The 18,620-nt window shown below is 45.0% G+C and overlaps 1 protein-coding gene across 1 annotated transcript in view; it reads right to left on the bottom strand.

Moving 5' to 3' along the window:
- The window catches only part of DNAJC17 (DnaJ heat shock protein family (Hsp40) member C17), a 29,789-nt gene extending 11,379 nt beyond the window's left edge, over window positions 1–18,410 (bottom strand). Inside the window, exons 1-6 of the mRNA XM_077818878.1 lie at window positions 18,275–18,410; window positions 9,087–9,156; window positions 7,512–7,570; window positions 5,529–5,616; window positions 5,046–5,128; window positions 3,651–3,747 (exon numbers count right to left, since the gene is read on the bottom strand). Of these exons, the coding sequence (XP_077675004.1) occupies window positions 3,651–3,747; window positions 5,046–5,128; window positions 5,529–5,616; window positions 7,512–7,570; window positions 9,087–9,156; window positions 18,275–18,352 (475 nt within the window). The 5' untranslated portion in view covers window positions 18,353–18,410. The remainder of the gene's footprint in view (window positions 1–3,650; window positions 3,748–5,045; window positions 5,129–5,528; window positions 5,617–7,511; window positions 7,571–9,086; window positions 9,157–18,274) is intronic.
- Between the last annotated feature and the right edge of the window lie 210 nt (window positions 18,411–18,620).

Below are 18,620 nucleotides of genomic sequence, written 5' to 3'. Positions count from 1 at the left end.
ATCCTCAATTCATCATCTGTAAAATGGGGATAGCAAAGTACAGGGAGATTAAATGACTTGCCTCTGGCCACACTGGAAGTCAGTGGCAGAACCCAGATGATACATCAGATCTCCTGAGTTACAGTTCTATTCTTTATCCATAAGATCGCCCTTCATTAAGAAGTGATATTGATTTAGCCACTGTCGCCTCTGCCAGAGTGGAAGAGATATGAAGCAAGAGACAGAGCAATTTTAAACAAGGAATACCCTAACTTTTTTCCAGAAGCAGAGCAGTATTATTGCAAGAATGGGACTATATTTTGAGTCCAGATAGGTAACAGAGTATGAAAGAACCAAGGGAAGAATCTGTATGCAGAGATGTGTGTGGGCTGGAAGGTTGGGAGTGCAAGTGAAAGAGTCTGGAACAAAGCTCAATACAAATACAATAGAATGGTATGAAGTGTCTGAGGGGAATTGGCTATAGAACCTGAGGTGCCATGAGAATTTAGGGGCTGACAACCTTAAACATGTTAACTTCCTACGTTGCTATCTGAGAAAAGAAAGAGGGAAGGGAGCTAAGGAATTGTCTGTCACAGTTCAAGAATCTACTGATTTCCTGGCTCTGCACAAATCTGATATGAAGTGTGTGTACACACAGGCATGGGAGAGAGAACAGAAATGTGAGTTCCAGGAACTAAGCACAAGAGAGCTCCAGACTATGCAGAGACATAACTTCCACATGTTGAGCCTTCATAAGTGATAGATACCAAGTCACTTTCAGTGGAGCATGGGGAGGAAATGCAGAATTAGTGACCATCGGGAAAGCCACCTTAGCAAACCAGAATTGTTCTCTATCAGTATTTAAATAATGTGGGGCCAGCAAGGATAAACTGAATACATCTGACTGTGACGGTCAGATCCTATTTTAGAATATCCTTCTAGTTCTACTGTGGAGAGTCCCTTTGGGGATGTCCAGGCTCTAAGCTTCAGAAGGAGATTGTCCATATTCCCAGAAAAGGGAAGGAGGGGGATGAGTGTAGGAAAGGTTTGAAAGATCTTGTTTCCCATCATCCAGTGCACTAAGTCACCACCCTCCTTCCTGTGGGAAGGATTTCAGCAGGAATATGAGCACTGCCTGCCTCCAGCAGCAAGCCAGGGACATGGGTGTGTAGGAAGAAGCCAAGATGAGGGAGTACAGCCATATTGACTGTGACACCCTGGCACCCCAATATTCACCACTGTCATGTATTAGGATATGTTTTGTACAAAGTATGCCTTGTGAGATATTCTAAAAGTCTTGATCTGCTAGATAGTAATATCTCATTGGATTGTATGTGCTACCGTCGTATGTGAAGTTAGGAAGTTTGGCTATGCGTGTGTTACTGAAACATGTTGTGAGGTTGAAAACACCCACAAGCAGCCTTTCAGGTATAATAGTAAAAAGGTCAAACAACATTAATGGCTTATTGAGGCACGCACACAAGCACAAGGATTACCCCAGGGACTGTGTGCAATAGAAACCTCTCAGAGATAGCACTACACAATGGGAACTGTTTGACCCAGGTCACAGCACAAGAGCTTTCCAGCAAGTGGGAAGAAGATATAAAAGGGGGAAAATGACATCATGTGGGTACCTCACTCTCCCTACACCACCACCCTGTTGGAGACCCCAAGGCATGGCTACTAGTTAAGTTGAGGGGATGGAAGGCCATAAGGGTCGAGGAAGTCTCCCTGCTGAAGGCCTAAGGGCTTCTTCTCAACCCCCCTTAATAGAATTCAGGCATGGCTGGTTTGAGTAAGCTCTTTTGCTCTTAAAACAATGTTGCAGCCGCAGATAATGCCTTATAGTGTAAGGTTTGCTGACGCCAAGTTAAAGATAATAGGAGAGACAGCTACAAGGCCAGACAGGATGTACTGGTTGTTTAAGTTGCTAGGAATGCTTGTTAGAGGTTGCAGGAAATAAACATTGTTGTAACCCATATAAGGAAGGCAGAGTATTTGTGCAAAGTTTTGATTGGCTAATGTGTAGTGCAGTAGCATTAAGGAATATAAAAGTGTGTGTAATGACCTGCTCTGATGTGCAGGATTTGAGATTCTATTCTCCCTGTACCTTGTTTGCAGCTGCAAATAAACTTTTCTGCTTCTCCACCCCGTTGTGATTATTGAGTGACGCACACCAGGTAACGGACCCCTGCTGTTGTTTTGCCTCTGGGCACTGGGTGCCGGCAACAACCCCTGGAAACACCTGAGGAATAAAGATTGAACATGGGGGGGAAGTGACTAAAGGGATTTCTAGCTTGCATATGAAAACCTGGGAAACCCAAGCTGCAAGACCAAGGCAGCTTGTGCCTTAAGAATCTGCCAGCCTGTTGATCACTCAGGGTGAGAATTTGCTAATTTATATCCTATCTATCTAGTATGTTAAACTCAGTTTGTGGTTTTGTTTATTTACTAGGTAATCTGCTTTGATCTGTTTGATATCACTTAAAATCTATCCTTTTGTAGTTAAACTTATTTTATGTTTAAATCCAAACCAGTGTACATTTGACTACGGTGTCTGGGGAAAAATCTCAGCGTGGTTACCACAAGTGTGCATGGTCCTCTTCACATTGAGGGAGAGGCGGACCAGGAGTTAAACCCATATACTGGCCAGATTTGACCAGGGCAGGCTGGTACTGCTCTGGGGTCCTAGGCAGTGTTCCCGCTAATTTTTTCCATCCATGTGAGGAATGAATTTTGTTATATGCACCATATCGAGGTAATGTGCAGATGTGCACCACCAGTAGAAACAAAAAACCTAGATATAATATATATTTTAAAAAAGTTACCCTAGGGATAATTACTCCAGCCAGGAGAGGTTAGGCATTTTAGAACTCACTACTCAAAGAATTAAATCTAACCGTAAGAGAAATAAAAATTATGAAATGCATAGACCAGTCAAAAAACTTAAACAACACACTTTGAAAGAAGTGTCAAGTAACAACAACAATAGAAGTATGTGTTGGGAAGTGAGTGTGTCAGAGAGAGAGAGACTCTTAAGTAGGTCGGCACTCAGCAGTCTGAAGCCTGCTTGTTCAGACACAGCATCAACTGCCAGCAAGCTCCCTCCGTCCTGAGCCCTGTTGTGTCCCCCCACCAGCTCTGTGGAGATAGGGTACAGGGGAGACAGGGACACCCTGACATCAGCGCCCTCCCTACCTTCCCTCTGCTCTGCACAGCAAGCAGGAGGCTCCCGGGAACAGCTGGCCAGGGACTCCAAGGCATAGGGAAGGAGTAGCACAGCAGTGGGGGGAGGGACACCTTAAGATGATAGCCTGCTGGGCAGCTGTGCACCTTAGAGCAAATTAAATCCTAGGCTGGGAGGCTGGTGGTTAGAGAGCCTGCATGTGACTGCAGCTGGGTGTGTCCCTACCTGGGTGAATGCTGGTGGAAGTGCAAGCTTGGAGGGCTTTGCAACTTGTCACAGCAGCACAGTGTGAGAGGAAGCCCAGGCTGGTGGGTCAGAGAGCTCAGTGGTACCCCAGTTCCAGGTGGCACCCCCGGGGGGGGGGAACCTGTCACATTGACCATCTCCCTATTCAGTGTGGTACCCGTGTAAGTTAGCTCATGAAAGATTTGGGACTCAGAAAACTTGTAGTTTGGATGAAGGCTCCAATCTCATCTGCCCTTACCTTGGACTCGTGGCTCTCTCTCAAGTCGGATCTGGTCCTGCATGAGTTTCTGCTGTTCTTCTAGCTGCCGGGAGCCCTCTTCCCGCAGGCGTATTATCTACAGTGGAGGCAGGAGAGAACAAATACCACAATTATGTTACCAAGAAAGTCTGCTAATTGGTTTGTAATCAACAGCAATCCCACCATACTTGCATCCATTTAACCCTCTCACCATTAATTCGAAGATGGGAAGAGAGAGAAAGAAAGGAGGAAAGTTTAAAAAGAGCTCCCTTCCCCCCCAAAAAACCCCATGTATAGGGCTCTACAAATTTCATGGCCATGAAAAACGTGGCATGGATCGTGAAATAACCCCTTCCCTGTGCAATCCACTCTCTTCTGTGCTGTTGGGAGCGTCCCAGCCCAGAGCTCCTAGCTGCTAGTCCCGGCTGGGCTGGAGGGGGACAGGACTTGTCCTTCCCCTGTATGGCCGCTCTCATTGGTGAGATCAGACCCACCTCTAGAGGCAGCGCAGAAGTGAGGGTAATACAGCAGCCCTGGAACTGGGCTTGGGGAGCCTGCCCCCCCGACTCCTGCCAGAGCTTCCACCCCTGCAGCTTCTGCCAAGGCTTGGGGCACCCATTTTTCAAGGGGAGGGGTGCAAATTGGCTGGAGCCCTGGGTATTGGTTGGGACTAGCAGCTAGGAGCCCCTGGTTGGGGCGCTCCCAGCAGCACTGGAGAAATCCGACCCACCACCTTCGGGAACCTCCTCTAGCTGCAGGAAGCTCCGGGACTGCTGCCCAACCGCAGAGTTTCCTGCAGCCAGGGGAGGTACTCGGAGGTGGGTCTGATGTCCCCTCTAGAGGGACTGTGCAGGGGAAGAACAAGTCTTGTTTCCCCCAAGCTGGCCAGGACTAGCAGCTAGGAGCCCTTGGCTGGGGCGCTCCCAGCAGCAAAGGGAGATCAGACTCACCTCCAGGAGCCTCCTCTGGCTGCAGGAAGCTCTGTGGCTGCTGCCTTCAGAGCCCAGCTCTGAAGGCAGCACAGAAGAGAGGGTGGCAATCCCGCAACCCCCCTACAACAGCTTTGTGACCCTCCCCACACCACAATTCCCTTTTGGGTCAGGACCCCCAGGGTTACAACACCCTGAAATTTCATATGTGAACATCTGAAATCATGAAATTGACCAATTTTAAAACCCTCTGGCCGTGAAATTGACCAAAATGGACCACGAATTTGGTAGTGATCAAACCACGAGGCTGGGATTATTCCACAGGAACCATTTATTCCAAAAGGCTGATGAACTGCTATGGTTCACAGGAATTTGTTGGGTCTCAGCTCACCACCATGGCTACATGTTAAAAGGTTTTCAACCATTTTCCTGCCTGAAAATAACATGACATGCAAATCTTTATTACCTCTTGTTCTAGTGTCCTGGTTATTCGGATCTCTTCCTCTTCACTCACATGAGCTTGGGCTTCTCGTTCCCGGGCTTCAAGGTCTGCAAAAACCCCAAACCCCAGTTATTGCCGTTACTGTCTACAAAGCCAGGTTGCATGACACTAGAAACTAGAGAGCCCTTCCACAGACCTGGCTGCTCCTAGGGTTCCCTCCCTCTGTTCTCTGACTGATGGCCTCTCCTGCCTCCCCTATATTTAGGTGAAGTGCTGAGCCAGCTGTAACCGTCATTCATCAATGCTTTCCTCCACAGGATCAGACCCTGCTAACAGCATGGGGGGTTTCACACAATCACTGTTCCATAAAGAATGACGTAAGAAAGTTCAACCATTATGGATGGACAGAAGTTTAACTCAGAGAATTATACAGGTGGAAGAAATATAAGCACCACAGCACCTCAAATGTTTCCCTAGGGCAAAAGGGAATGATCTTGATTGCCATACCAAGCTTTACTTTCTTTCTTCTCTCATCAAGTTTTTGAGTCCTTTCTGCTGCCTGCTTCTTGGCTTTTCTCACTTTGTCATATGCTGCCTATTAAAGAAACAACAGAATATGAACCAATATAAAATAAAGAGGGAAAATAAGGGGTTATGAATAGAGTAGAGATTAGTTATTGATACATATTGAAACTAGAGGTGGAGAGTTTTCTAGCCATTGCTGGTGGCATTCATAGAAACACAAGATGTTACAAACCATTTTGAAATTATGACAACACAAGAGCCCCAAGATGCAGCATGGAAGGGTATGGAGTCCAGGAGTTACTGTAATGTGTTTTTGAGACAAAGTTTGACCCATCTTCAGTGGTAGGAAAAATGTTTTAGATTCATGGGCCAGCTATGAGTGGCCCCTGATGGCACTGATACTATTGGTGAGGAAGGTCGTTTTCTGAATGGTGCAGAATAATAATCTGTTGATGAGAGAGATCAGGTTTGCCTTAAAGTGAAGTTTAAAATAAAAATTTATTTTCGAGAAAACTCTTCATATGCAAAATGTGTAGCTTGACTTTAATTGATCAGACACTGTCTTCTAATTCAAGGCAGAATTTTACACTAATTGTAATAAATAATAATAATTCAGAATTTATATAGCACTTTAGGGCCAGATCCTCAGCTGGTGTAAACTAGCATAGTTTCCCTGAGCCCAATGGAGCTACACTGCTTTACACTAGTTGAGTATCTGGCCCACTGATCTTCACAACGCTGCTGTGTGGTAGGCAAGGCCCTGATACTGCACAGATTCATGTACATGCTTAACTTCACGCATTGAGAGTAGTGGGACCATTCACAGTGCATAAAGTTAGGTATGTATGTAAGTATTATCTTTATTTTAAATACTGGAGGAAAAGCTGGTGGTGTTTTACTTCATGAATATTTGGGTTTTCTAAGCAGAATTCCACCTGCTCCTGCTCCCACACACACACTTTAAAAATGGAAGATAAAAAGTTCTTGGAATCAAGAATACCACCATTCAAGGGAGAATAGATTAAAATTTTGGCCAGTCTTTCATAGAGATTTATTTATTGTTTTAAAGCCCTATCTTCTGGTATTTTGATAAGCCTTTTCTGGTTATCTTAACAAGACACAGTTACTGGCTTTTGGTGAACTTTTTGTTTTAATTCTCACTTTACATTTCTGGATTATTACAGGGCTTCAGTTGGTAGCCTGTGGAGTTGTTTTAGGAAAAGGACAGACATCAGTTGCATTAATTGGGGTTCCTGTTTATAACTTTATCTCCCCCACCCATTTCAGATATGCTACCTGTGGCACAAACTTTGGACAAGAGATCTCACACGTATTGAAAGTTTTACTTTATATTAGCAAATATTACTCAGAATAAAGGCAACATGACCGTACTTCTGTCAGACATTCTTGTCTTTATAAATTGAACAAGATACTTACTGTTTTCTAAACATGACATCAATCACATAAAATTAAGGGGTCCGCATGCATAGTTATTTTTTACAGGCCTGATCTGATTTCAGAGCGTATTGTTGGTGCTCAAGAGGAGTTGCAGTACTCAGTCTCTCTCCAAACCAGGCCCGAAATTTTTTTTTTTACACTTGGGACATGTCCCAATTCAATATGCTGGTAAACACAGTCTCAGCCAAGGTCTCTACTCAGCCATTCCCACAGTGTATCAGGTGGGACCGAGAAGATCTTTCTTGGTTCTTATACAGTGCCTATCCCCATCTGAGTTCACAAAACCTAGAGATACACATTAGAACATGTAAATGTCTTACAGAAAAGATCCATAAAATGTAACCATATTGATGCACCCAGGCTCAATGGGAGTGGAGGGTGGGGAATGAGAAAGAAAGGGAAGCAGCTTTCACTACTTTAGCATACTTCCTTCTCCACTTATATAAGTGTACTGGCAGATACAGGTAACACACACTGCCACCATGTCCAAGGGATGGTCATCCTTACCTTTGCTGCTGCATCCGTTAGCACTGCTAAGGCCTGAGACAGCTGGTGAAAGAGTTCCTCTGGGAATTAGAAAGGAAAGAGGGGTAAGACACAGAAAACCAAGTAAGCAGCTCACAGAGTCTCTGGATACATATTGGAGCAAGTAATTCCCTTATGGAAGATACCTATAGAATTCGAGAGAGAAGAATAACATTTATACAGTATTTGTAACCCAGCCTATAGCCCACGGCTCTGGAAGTCACTCACAAAACTATGCCCTATTATTTAAGCTTTCATTTAAATAGAAGAAAAACCTGCGTCTGGACCTTCGGGTTCTGAAGGAAATCTTGAAAATGTGAATCAAATGTAACCAAGAGCAGTTACATTTGATTCCTGAGCCTGCAGATAGCCTGAAAAAACAGTCCTGTTAAGTATGAACTCTCCCTTTCATCTCAATGGGCTATTAATTCTGAAACCTTCAGATGACAATTTAAATGTCAATAGTGTTAATTGCTTCACTGCTAATCATTTTAGAATTCACCTCACATGCTTATCCCACAATCCCCAACTGTCTTCGATGCCTCCCAAAGTGCCGTAAGGACCAGCTTCCCTCTGAAAGCTGCTACAGTGCATTTATATGTGATCAGTATACAAATCTATGGCACATCAAAGTGATAAACATGAGGACACCATAAAATAAACCGAACTTAATATCAAAATGAACATCAGTGGCGCCACCATATGGATGGTATTATTCATTTTCATATTTAACTCATTTAAATGTAAATTAAACAGCTACAGAATTTAAGGACCTTGTCCATAATTTAGGTCCATTTCACTGCACAGTGTATGGAGACTTGCCTATAGCGGAGATATGATTTTCTCACAATGGGCACTACCAATATATAAATAAATAATTATATACAAGGTTTCTATTAAAGGCTAGAGATTCTTAGAACTGTAGATTAGAAGTGTGACCTGGCAGCCAGTGGGATATAATGGCCAAAGGTGGAGGATTCACTCTGAGAGTTACCATTAAGGGGAAGATTTTCAAAAGCAGAAATAGGAGTTAAGCACCCAACTGCCATTTGTGCCTAGGTAGATCTGCCCCATAATCCAATATCTGTGCATTTAGCCTTATAACTCAGTTACCTAGTAGCGATAAATGTGTCTCAGGGCTTGTCTACATGGTGGAGTAACATGTGCTTACGGAGGTGTGATTTCTAAAGTGCGCTTACGTGCTGCGCATTAACTGGTCCATGCAGACCCTGCAGACGCATACTGAAGTGTCTTTTACTACCACCTTAACACAGGCTAGGGAACCTTTAGTGCACACCAGCAGGGTCTACATGGACCAATTAATGCACGTGTTAATGCACTTTAGAAACCACACCCCTCGTAAGTGCTCATTAGCTCACTGAGTAGACAAGACCTCAGACAGAGATAGATGTGCACACACTGCATAACACAGGCACTTCCATAATTACTTGCAAAAACAGAGCTGTGCAACAGCAGACAAACACAGCCACTCCCAGGTGTCCACACAGCTGGAACAGACAGGGAAAACCTGCTTGTTTCTACACAGACTGATCTTACCTGCTCTGGGATTGTCTGGGTTCTTATCCGGATGGCAAGTCAGGGCCTTCTGCCTGTATGCTTTCTTAACCTGTACAGAACAGAGATTCACCAATGATTGCAGCTCTCCACATACAATGAGAGGCCTTCAGGACAAAAACATCACATAGAAAACACAAGAAACGTATGACTGAGTAGTGTTTCATGTTCTCTATGTATATAAATCTCCCCACTGTATTTTCCACTGAATGCATTCGATGAAGTGAGCTGTAGCTCACGAAAGCTCATGCTCAAATAAATTGGTTAGTCTCTAAGGTGCCACAAGTACTCCTTTTCTTTTTGCGAATACAGATTAACACGGCTGCTACTCTGAAACCTGAGTATTTAAGGAGTGTGTGTGTAAAAAAATGACTTAAGGTTAGGCACCGGCACACACTGGCAGGACTGGAAGTGCCACAGGCAACCTAGCAAATAAAGAAAGACTAGGACACTGATGGCATCACTGGCAGCTGGCTAGATAAATTAAATTATCCTACTGTTAATTGCAGGAGGCTGTTTTAAGCCCAACTCACAACTTTTCTACAGTGGTCTTGCCTTATAATCAAACTGCACTGCAACAAGAAAACATTCCAGCCAAGTAGGTCAGCAATTACATTCACTCAATTTGACTTTTTTTAAAGCCAGAGGTTTCAGTCCTAGATACAGCATGTTGCAGTAATAAACCCTTAAAGTCACAAATGAATAGATCACTACAGCTAATGCCAAGTTTAATATAATGAGGCACAATCTTCATCAAGTCAGAAGTGGAAGGGGTGTTCTCTGGAGATGTAATTACTTGGAATGGAGATTGTACAGCACATTGCACAACAAGTGGTATTGGCAGGGAGAGGAAATTTTGACCAAAGACTATATAATTTTAGTAACTGTCTCAGAGATCCATGTTAGTTTTAGGGTTTGTTTTTTTCAGCTATGGATATGCTACTACAGAGATCATGTACATACAGTATTTCTTACCCTTCAAAGAGAAGTCAACAAACATTTTACAAGCCACTGAATAGGATTTTAACATCTGAGTTCTCTCTATCATAGGAAATCTCTATATGCAAGTATAAAATCAAGGAAGAAGAGTGGCTTCCATCCAACTGCCAATGAATCACTTTATAAATTGGCTGGAGGGAACCTGTGGTATTCAGACATTACCTGGTGGACACATATAAGTAACAGTAAAGGCAACCAGCAGCTAAAACATAACAAACCTAAATCATACACCTCCGTAAATGAGACTCCACTAAAAATAAAGTGAAGTCTTCTCAAGGCACACAGCATCCACAACACAGATAATTGTCAGAGGAACTCTCCAATGTGATGACATCAGTTAGGGCTTCCAAACAAATGATCCAGGGAAAAATAATGCCCCCCTCAGTCACAGTTTATGGTGATGCCTGGCTGGCTCCTCTGTACAAAGATTGCCCAGTTCTCCGGTTTCAGAGTAGCAGCTGTGTTAGTCTGTGTCTGCAAAATCCGATGAAGCGAGCTGTAGCTCACGAAAGCTTATGCTCAAATAAATCTGTTAGTCTCTAAGGTGCCACAAGTCCTCCTGTTCTTTTTTCCAGTTCTCCGGGATGCTTCAAATACCTTACATAAAGACATTGCTCTCTAGGCGGCTCATGTCACCTGCAGATTTGCCACATTTCTGTGCTGCTCCTTCAATACTATCACATTTTCAACTGGTAATACAAACTGGCAAGTCAAATGGTTAGTTTATGCCAAATTAGTAAATATAAACCTTGATCCATGCAGGTTGTCTCTCGTGCCTGCATGGAAGCACAGATGATTCCAATAGTGCTACCTGCATGTATCCAATGGCAAGCCCAGAGTCTCAGCCCTGGTCTACTCGACGGAGTTAAGCCAAATTTAGCTGCGTTAGGTCGATTTTAAAATGAATGCATCTACACATCCAACCCCATTCCGTCGACCTAAAGGGCTCTTAAAATCAACTTCTCTACTCCTCTCCGGTGAGGGGAGTAGTGCTAAAATCAACCTTGCTGGGTCGAATTTGGGTAGTGCAGATGCAATTTGACGGTATTGGCCTCCGGGAGCTATCCCAGAGTGCTCCAATGTGACCACTCTGGACAGCACTTTGAATTCCGATGCACTAGCCAGGTACACAGTAAAAGTCCAGGGAAATTTTGAATTTCATTTCCCGTTTGGTCAGTGTGGCAAGCTCAGCAGCACAGGTGACCATGCAGTCCCCCCAAGATTGCAAATGAGCTCCAACACGGACCGAAAGGGAGACACTGGATCTGATTGCTGTATGGGGAGAAGAATCTGTGCAGGCTAAACTCCGATCAAAAAGAAGAAATGCTAATATATATGCCAAAATTGCACAGGGCATGGTGGAGAGAGGCTACAACAGGGTCACACAGCAATGCCACATGAAAGTCAAGGAGCTCAGGCAAGCCTACCAAAAGACAAAGGAGGCAAATAGTCGCTCCATGTCAGAGCCCCATACATGTCTCTTCTATGAATCAGCTGCATGGCATTCTAGGTGGGGATCCTACCACTACCCCACCACTGTCCATGGACACCTGTAAGGGGGGAGTCTCACGCGACAGGGAGGCGTATTTTGAGGATGAGGAAGAGGAAAATGCGCAGCAGACAAGCAGTGAATCCGTTCTCCCTGGCAGCCAGGACCTTTTCATCATCCTGGAGCCAATATCCTCCCAAGGTGGGATCCCTGACCCTGAAGCCGGAGAAGGCAGCTCTGGTCAGTGCACATTTGTAACTACAGTACAGGGTTTAAAAGCAATAGTGTTTAATGTTTGATTTGCCCTGAAGAATTGGGATACATTCGCGGCCAGTACAGCTACTGGAAGAGTCTGTTCACGTGTCTGGGGATGGAGCGGGAATCCTCCAGGGACATCTCCATGAAGTTCTCCTGGAAGTACTCTGAAAGCCTTTGCAGAAGGTTTCTGGTAAGGGCTGCCTTATTTCGTCCTCCACGGTAGGACACTTTACCATGCCAAGCCAGTAGCAAGTAGTCTGGAATCATTGCAGCACAAAGCACGGCAGCAAATGGTTCTGGGTTTTGGTCGCATTCAAGCAACATTCGGTCTTTAGCTTTCTGTGTTAGCCTCAGGAAAGTGATATCATTCATGGTCACCTGGTTGAAATAGGGGAATTTTTGTAAGGGAACAGTAAAAGGACCCTGTTCATGCTGGGTTGTTTGCGTTTCGCTAAAAAGGATCACCCCGGAGAATAGCCATGCGGCGGGAGGAGGGGTGAAGGGATCATCCCAAATAGCCACGCAGAGGGGGGAGGGGTGAAGGGATCATCCCAGAGAATAGCCACACGGTGGAGTGGAGGAGGTATGTGCTGCACATCCATCTGAAAACCGCAGCCCCTCCTTTTAAATGTGAAACCCAACCAGCATTGCTTGCTATGGGAAAGGATGGCGCTGCAGTTTGAAACCATTCCCACAAGTTATGAAGGTGGAAGAAGCCAACTCCGCGTACCAAAAGGCTTACCATGGCTGCCTGGAAACCAAATTCTGTTGTCCAGCCGTTTGTGATGTGTCACCATACCAGCAGGCGCTCAATATAAAAGGAAAATGCGACCTTGTACCTAAAGCACATGTGCTGTCTGCTGTGAATTGCTTGATTCACTGTGAAAGTCTCCCTTTTGTTCTCAGAAATGTATCATCTTAAATTTTACTCTCCCTTTTTATCTCCCCCCAGGTGCAAATGTTTCTATGCTCCCCCTATCATCTCCGTCCCTGAGGTTATCGCAGATTAGAAGGCGAAAAAAACGCACTCGCTATGACATGTTTTCCGAGCTCATGCAGTCCTCCCACACTGATAGGACACAGCTTATTGCATGGAGGCATTCAGTGGCAGAGGCCAGGAAAGCATTAAGTGAGGACGAAGAGCAGAGGCAGGAGGCGATGCTGCGGCTAATGGGGGAGCAAACGGACGTGATGAAGTGTCTGTTGGAGCTGCAGGAAAGCCAACAAGAGCACAGACCCCAGCTGCATCCATTGTATAACCGCCTGTCCTCCTCCCCAAGTTCCATATCCTCCTCACCCAGACGCCCAAGAACGTGGGGGGAGGCTCCAGGCACCCAGCCACTCCACTCCAGAAAATGGCCCAAGCAACAGAAGGCTGTCATTCAAACAGTTTTGATTTGTAGTGTGGCTACAATAAGCAATGTGGTCTTGTCCTTCCCTCCTCCCGCACCCCACCCCACCCCACCCGGGCTACCTTGTCAGTTATCTCACCTTTTTTTTTTTTTTTTTTTAAATTAATAAAGAAAGAATGCATGGTTTCAAAACAATAGTTACTTTATTTCCTTTGCCAGCTGTGATATAAGGGGGGAGGGTGGTTGGCTTACAGGGAATTAAAATCAACAAAGGGGGCGGGTTTGCAGCTAGGAGAAACACTCACAACTCTCACACCGTAGCCTGGCCAGTCATGAAACTGGTTTTCAAAGCCTCTCTGATGCACAGCGTGCATAGCTGTGCTCTTCTAATCGCCAGGCGATTTGCCTCAACTTCCACCCTGCCATAAACGTCTCCCCCTTACTCTCACAGATATTATGGAGCAAACAGCAATAACAATGGGAATGTTGGTTGCGCTGAGGTCTAACCTAGTCAGCAAACAGCGTCAGCGAGCTTTTAAACGTCCAAAGGCACATTCTACCACCATTCTGCATTTGCTCAGCCTATAGTTGAACTGCTCCTTGCTACTGTCCAGGCTGCCTGTGTACAGCTTCATGAGCTATGGGAGCAATGGGTGGGCTGGGTCCCCAAGGATAACTATCAGCATTTCAACATCCCCAACGGTAATTTTCTGGTCTGGGAAGTAAGTCCCTTCTTGCAACTGCTTGAACAGCCCGGAGTTCCGAAAGATGCGAGCGTCATGCACCTTTCCCAGCCATCCCACGTTGATGTCAGTGAAACATCCCTTGTGATCCACCAGTGCTTGCAGCATGACACTGTTGAGAAATACCCCTTGCGGTTTACGTACTAGTTGGCAAGGTGGTCCGGTGCCAAGATAGGGATATGTGTTCCATCTGTCGCCTCACCACAGTTAGGGAACCCCATTGCAGCAAAGCCATCCACTATGACCTGCACATTTCCCAGAGTCACTACACTTGATTGCAGAATGTCAGTGATTGCATTGGCTACTTGGATCACAGCAGTCCGCACAGTAGCCTTGCCCACTCCAAATTGATTCCCGACTGACCGGTAGCAGTCAGGTGTTGCAAGCTTCCACAGGGCTATCGCCACTCGCTTCTCAACTGTCAGGGCAGCTCTCATCTTGGTTTCCTGTGCTTCAGGGTGGGGGAAAGCAACTCACAAAGTTCAAGGAAAGTGGCCTTACGCATGCGAAAGTTTCGCAGCCACTGTGAATCATCCCATACCTCCAATACTCTGTGGTCCCACCAGTTTGTGCTTGTTTGCCAGGCCCAGAATCGGCGTTCCACTGTATCAGCCAGCCCCACTGCCACCATGATGTCCCAACTGCTTTCAGCAACGTCTGTGTCCACGTCTCCCTCACAATTGTCCTCGTGCTGGCGTCTTTTAGCCCAGTTCTGCACATACTGCAGGATAATGTACGAGGGGTTTACAATGCTCACAACAGCAGCGGTGAGCTGAGCGGGCTCCATGCTTGCTGTGGTATGGCATCTGCATGGGTAACCCAGGAAAAAAGGAGAGAAACAACTGTCTGCCATTGCTTTCACAGAGAGAGGGAGGAAAGGAGCGGCGACTGACGACATGTACCCAAAACCACTCTCGACAATGTTTTACCCCCATCAGGCATTGGGAGCTTAACCCAGAATTCCAATGGGCAGCCGAGACTGCAGGAACTGTGGGATAGCTATCCACAGTGCACCACTCCGTAAGTCAATGCTAGCCACGGTATTGAGGACACACTCCGCCAACTTAATGCTCTTAGTGGGGACATACACAATTGACTGTATAAAATCAATTTCTAAAAATCGACTTCTACAAAATCGACCTAATTTCGTAGTGTAGACATACCCTGTCTACCCCAAAAGAATATGATGGAAGTTTTCAGGGTACTAGCATCTGCTCTTCACACAAATCCTTAAGATCTCTGTTTCCCATTGCAGGGAACTGAGAATTACAGTGAATTTGTGAGAAATCACAAATACATTTGTGATGACATTAGCAGTTCCAAATAATAGACTGGGAATGAATTCCCTGTGGAAATCCTGAGTTAATAATGATATAAGTTAGATAAGATAAGCATATATGAAAAAAATAAAGCAGAGCATTCCACAAACCTTTGCAGAATATTATTTCTAGGAACATCTTTAAGAAGAAAATCTTAAACATTTTACTTCCCCCCTTAATAAATACGAAAGCATCAGTGATGTCCATGAAGTTTCCTTTACACATTCCTCATATAAACTATTAACTGCACAAGGAAATCACATGATATAACAACAGGACCTCATCATTAAGTTAAAGAAATAGAATTCAAAACTATTTAGAAGGTGTTCATATCCTTCCTTTCAATAAAATTGAAATTCATGACCATAGTCAGCCCTAGAGAAGTTGAGTGCAACTCCACTGAAGACAATGGAGCTCTGCTTCTTTATCTTGGCGCTAAATTTTGCTCCTATCTAATTAAAAGGACCCTTGCAACTTAATCATACTTTATCTAAAACTATACCTACTGGTGTTATTGTAACTGAAAATTAGAGGAAAAAAGTTACTTCTTGTTAAGTTTAATTTTGTTCAATTGACAACACTTGGTATTTAGTCAATTTCACTGTTCCTCTTCTATAAACTGTCAGTTTCCCCCATTTTTTGTGTGGGTCTGTAAAACAATAAAGAAGAAAAAACAGGGCAGGGGAAAAAAAAAAAAAAAGGGAAATGTAACTGCAAAACCACAGAGGTTTAAGGAGACTCATGCAGATTTGGTACCAGAAACTACTTTTAACTCTTTTTTGAAACAGACTAGATTTCAAGTTGACAGTATCCATTTAAAGCACTGTAAATAAATATAATGGGTGAATCCCATCTCCACTGAAGTCAATGGGAATTTTACCCCACATATTTAAGACAAAAAGGCAGAAAATATAGTACAACGGCTATAGTAGAGATGGTGATCGGTGAACTAGCAAATATTGTCTGTCCTATTAAATACCAGCAACATGACTAAGAATCACAATGTAACAGTATAATAAAACAATTGCCATATTAGGTATTAATAGGAGTATCCTATGCAAAACAAGCAAGATTACTCCACACAATTAACAATCTGCTAACTTCCCCATAAACAATTCCTAAAAACGTAACTTTAGTGTTCCAAATTAGAGCTCCATATCAGGCCTAATCTGTATATTCTTTTCTCTCACCTCTCCACCCGTTCCTCACCCCACCCCCCCAAATTCAAGGTTTCCTTCTCCCACTCCGTGTGTGTGTGTTGTCCATGTAGACTGCAAGTTCCTCAGGGCAGGGATCTGTTTTAGTCTATCTGTAAAGTACCTAGCAAGTTTGGGACCCTTTCTACATAAATAATAAACCACGGTACTAATTAGGCTTCATCAGGGGAAATGCAATCATCTTGCGACACGTTTCAAGAAAGGCAAATGAAGAGAGTTCACAGGTGAATAACGAAGATTATAAAAGTTTTGGAAAATAACAGAATAATGTTCACTCTAGAGAAAGGAGCAAAGAAAGACAATGTTATATGACAGGGTCCTGTTATTTTCATTGAGCAGTGAAGACACAAGGAATACTGGGCTAAACTGGGAAATAAAGAAGTTACACAATCATCAACCAGGACCTAAGGCAGCTCTAATCTACACCAGGGGCCAGGCAGGCCCCCAGACAGCCCCAGAATGCAAAGGTACCAGAAAGCAGTCCTTGTCCTGTCTCTGAACTGAGGAGAAGCTTTATGTGGAATGCCAAATTGGGCCCAAATGTATCTATTGAGTTTAACTCTTGTGAGTCTTTCTAGTTACAGCATGACAGGTTTCAGAGTAGCAGCCGTGTTAGTCTGTATCCGTAAAAAGAAAAGGAGTACTTGTGGCACCTTAGAGACTAACAAATTTATTAGAGCATAAGCTTTCGTGAGCTACAGCTCACTTCATCGGATGCAGAACTGTATGCATCCGATGAAGTGAGCTTCTGCATCCGATGAAGTGAGCTGTGACTCATGAAAGCTTATGCTCTAATAAATTTGTTAGTCTCTAAGGTGTCACAAGTACTCCTTTTCTTTTTATAGCTACAGCATGTGTCTTGTTTTAATCCTATTTCTTTCTCTATTCTTAATCTTTGTTTTAGAACATTTTAGTCATAGACTGTTGAAACAAACGCAAAGAATGTGATCCAGTAACTAGGTCAGCCTTCTGACATCTTGTGAGAGGGAGAAAATGGCATCTATCTTGGAGCACTGGGATGAGCGTCATGACAATGGAACCAAATGCTGTGGCTCTTCTGAATGAGTGCTATCCAGATGCAGCTGAGACTGGAACAAACACTTGAAAAGCCAGTGGTTCACGATGAGTAACAGCAGGTATAGTGAACAGAAGCTTACAAACATTCATTACATTTTAGTGGACGTAATAAAGAGAATTATGATAAGCTAGATGTTTTAATAAGGTTTTTGAAACAAGTTACATGCATCACACCTGCCTTCTTTTTGCCCTTCCTATCATCTTGCCACCGACTGCACAAGAGCTTTCTCATCAGTAGCTGGTGCCATATGGCACACTACGGTACCTCTCTGCCTCAAGATCTCATCTCAAAACATCTTCCCCAGTCCCATACTGTGACCTCTTAAATATCAGCAGAGGCAGAGAGAAATTTGCTCCCTACCCACGTTATTTAACCCGTTACGGTGCTCTAAGGTTTAGCTTCCCCCACCCAACAGGTGACTAACATCTCAGGTCAGTGTTTACGTTGGCAATGAACACGACTCGCTGCAGAAGGTGCCACTTTTCTGCCACTGGCCCCCGCACCAGGCGCAGCCCCACACGTGCTTTCACATACTGGGAGCAAGAAGAGCGCCCAGGGTCGCCTTGTATTTCTGGTAGCACGCAGCCGCCGTCACTGTGGTATCGGAGCCCCCGGGGCTGAGGGGAGCGTTCGCCAACGGGGCGGGGGAGCCCGATGCCCCATGACATGACCTGACCCTCCCCGCCCACCCCTCCTCCTCCGGTCAGGCCCTGACCTCCTTGTCCGAAGCCTTCTCCCCGACCCCCAGCAGGGCGTAGAGGTCCAGCTGCAACAGCTCCTTATCGACCGCCATCTCCGCTCCACCCCCACAGGCCCAGGCCCAAGCCCAGGCCCCTGGCTACCCGGTTCCCCCTGCGCCGCTGGGCCTGGTTATCCCCGCCTCCTCGGCCCCGCACCCCTGGCTGCTGGGAAATGTAGTTTCTCCGGCCTCCGGACTGACCTCTGGTTCTTAGAGCCCTTCGGGGAAAGAGAACTACAACTACCATAATGCCCCGCGCGGCCCACAGCCCACCGGGAAGGTCTCTCTCTGGCCAACCGGCAGAATCACTGCTCCCAGCAGG

This window comes from Eretmochelys imbricata, chromosome 6, assembly GCF_965152235.1.
Source record: "Eretmochelys imbricata isolate rEreImb1 chromosome 6, rEreImb1.hap1, whole genome shotgun sequence".
In the NCBI taxonomy this organism is placed as follows: domain Eukaryota; kingdom Metazoa; phylum Chordata; order Testudines; family Cheloniidae; genus Eretmochelys; species Eretmochelys imbricata.
The sequence above is the reverse complement of the archived record's forward strand: the minus strand, read 5'-3'. Positions and strand labels throughout refer to the sequence as shown.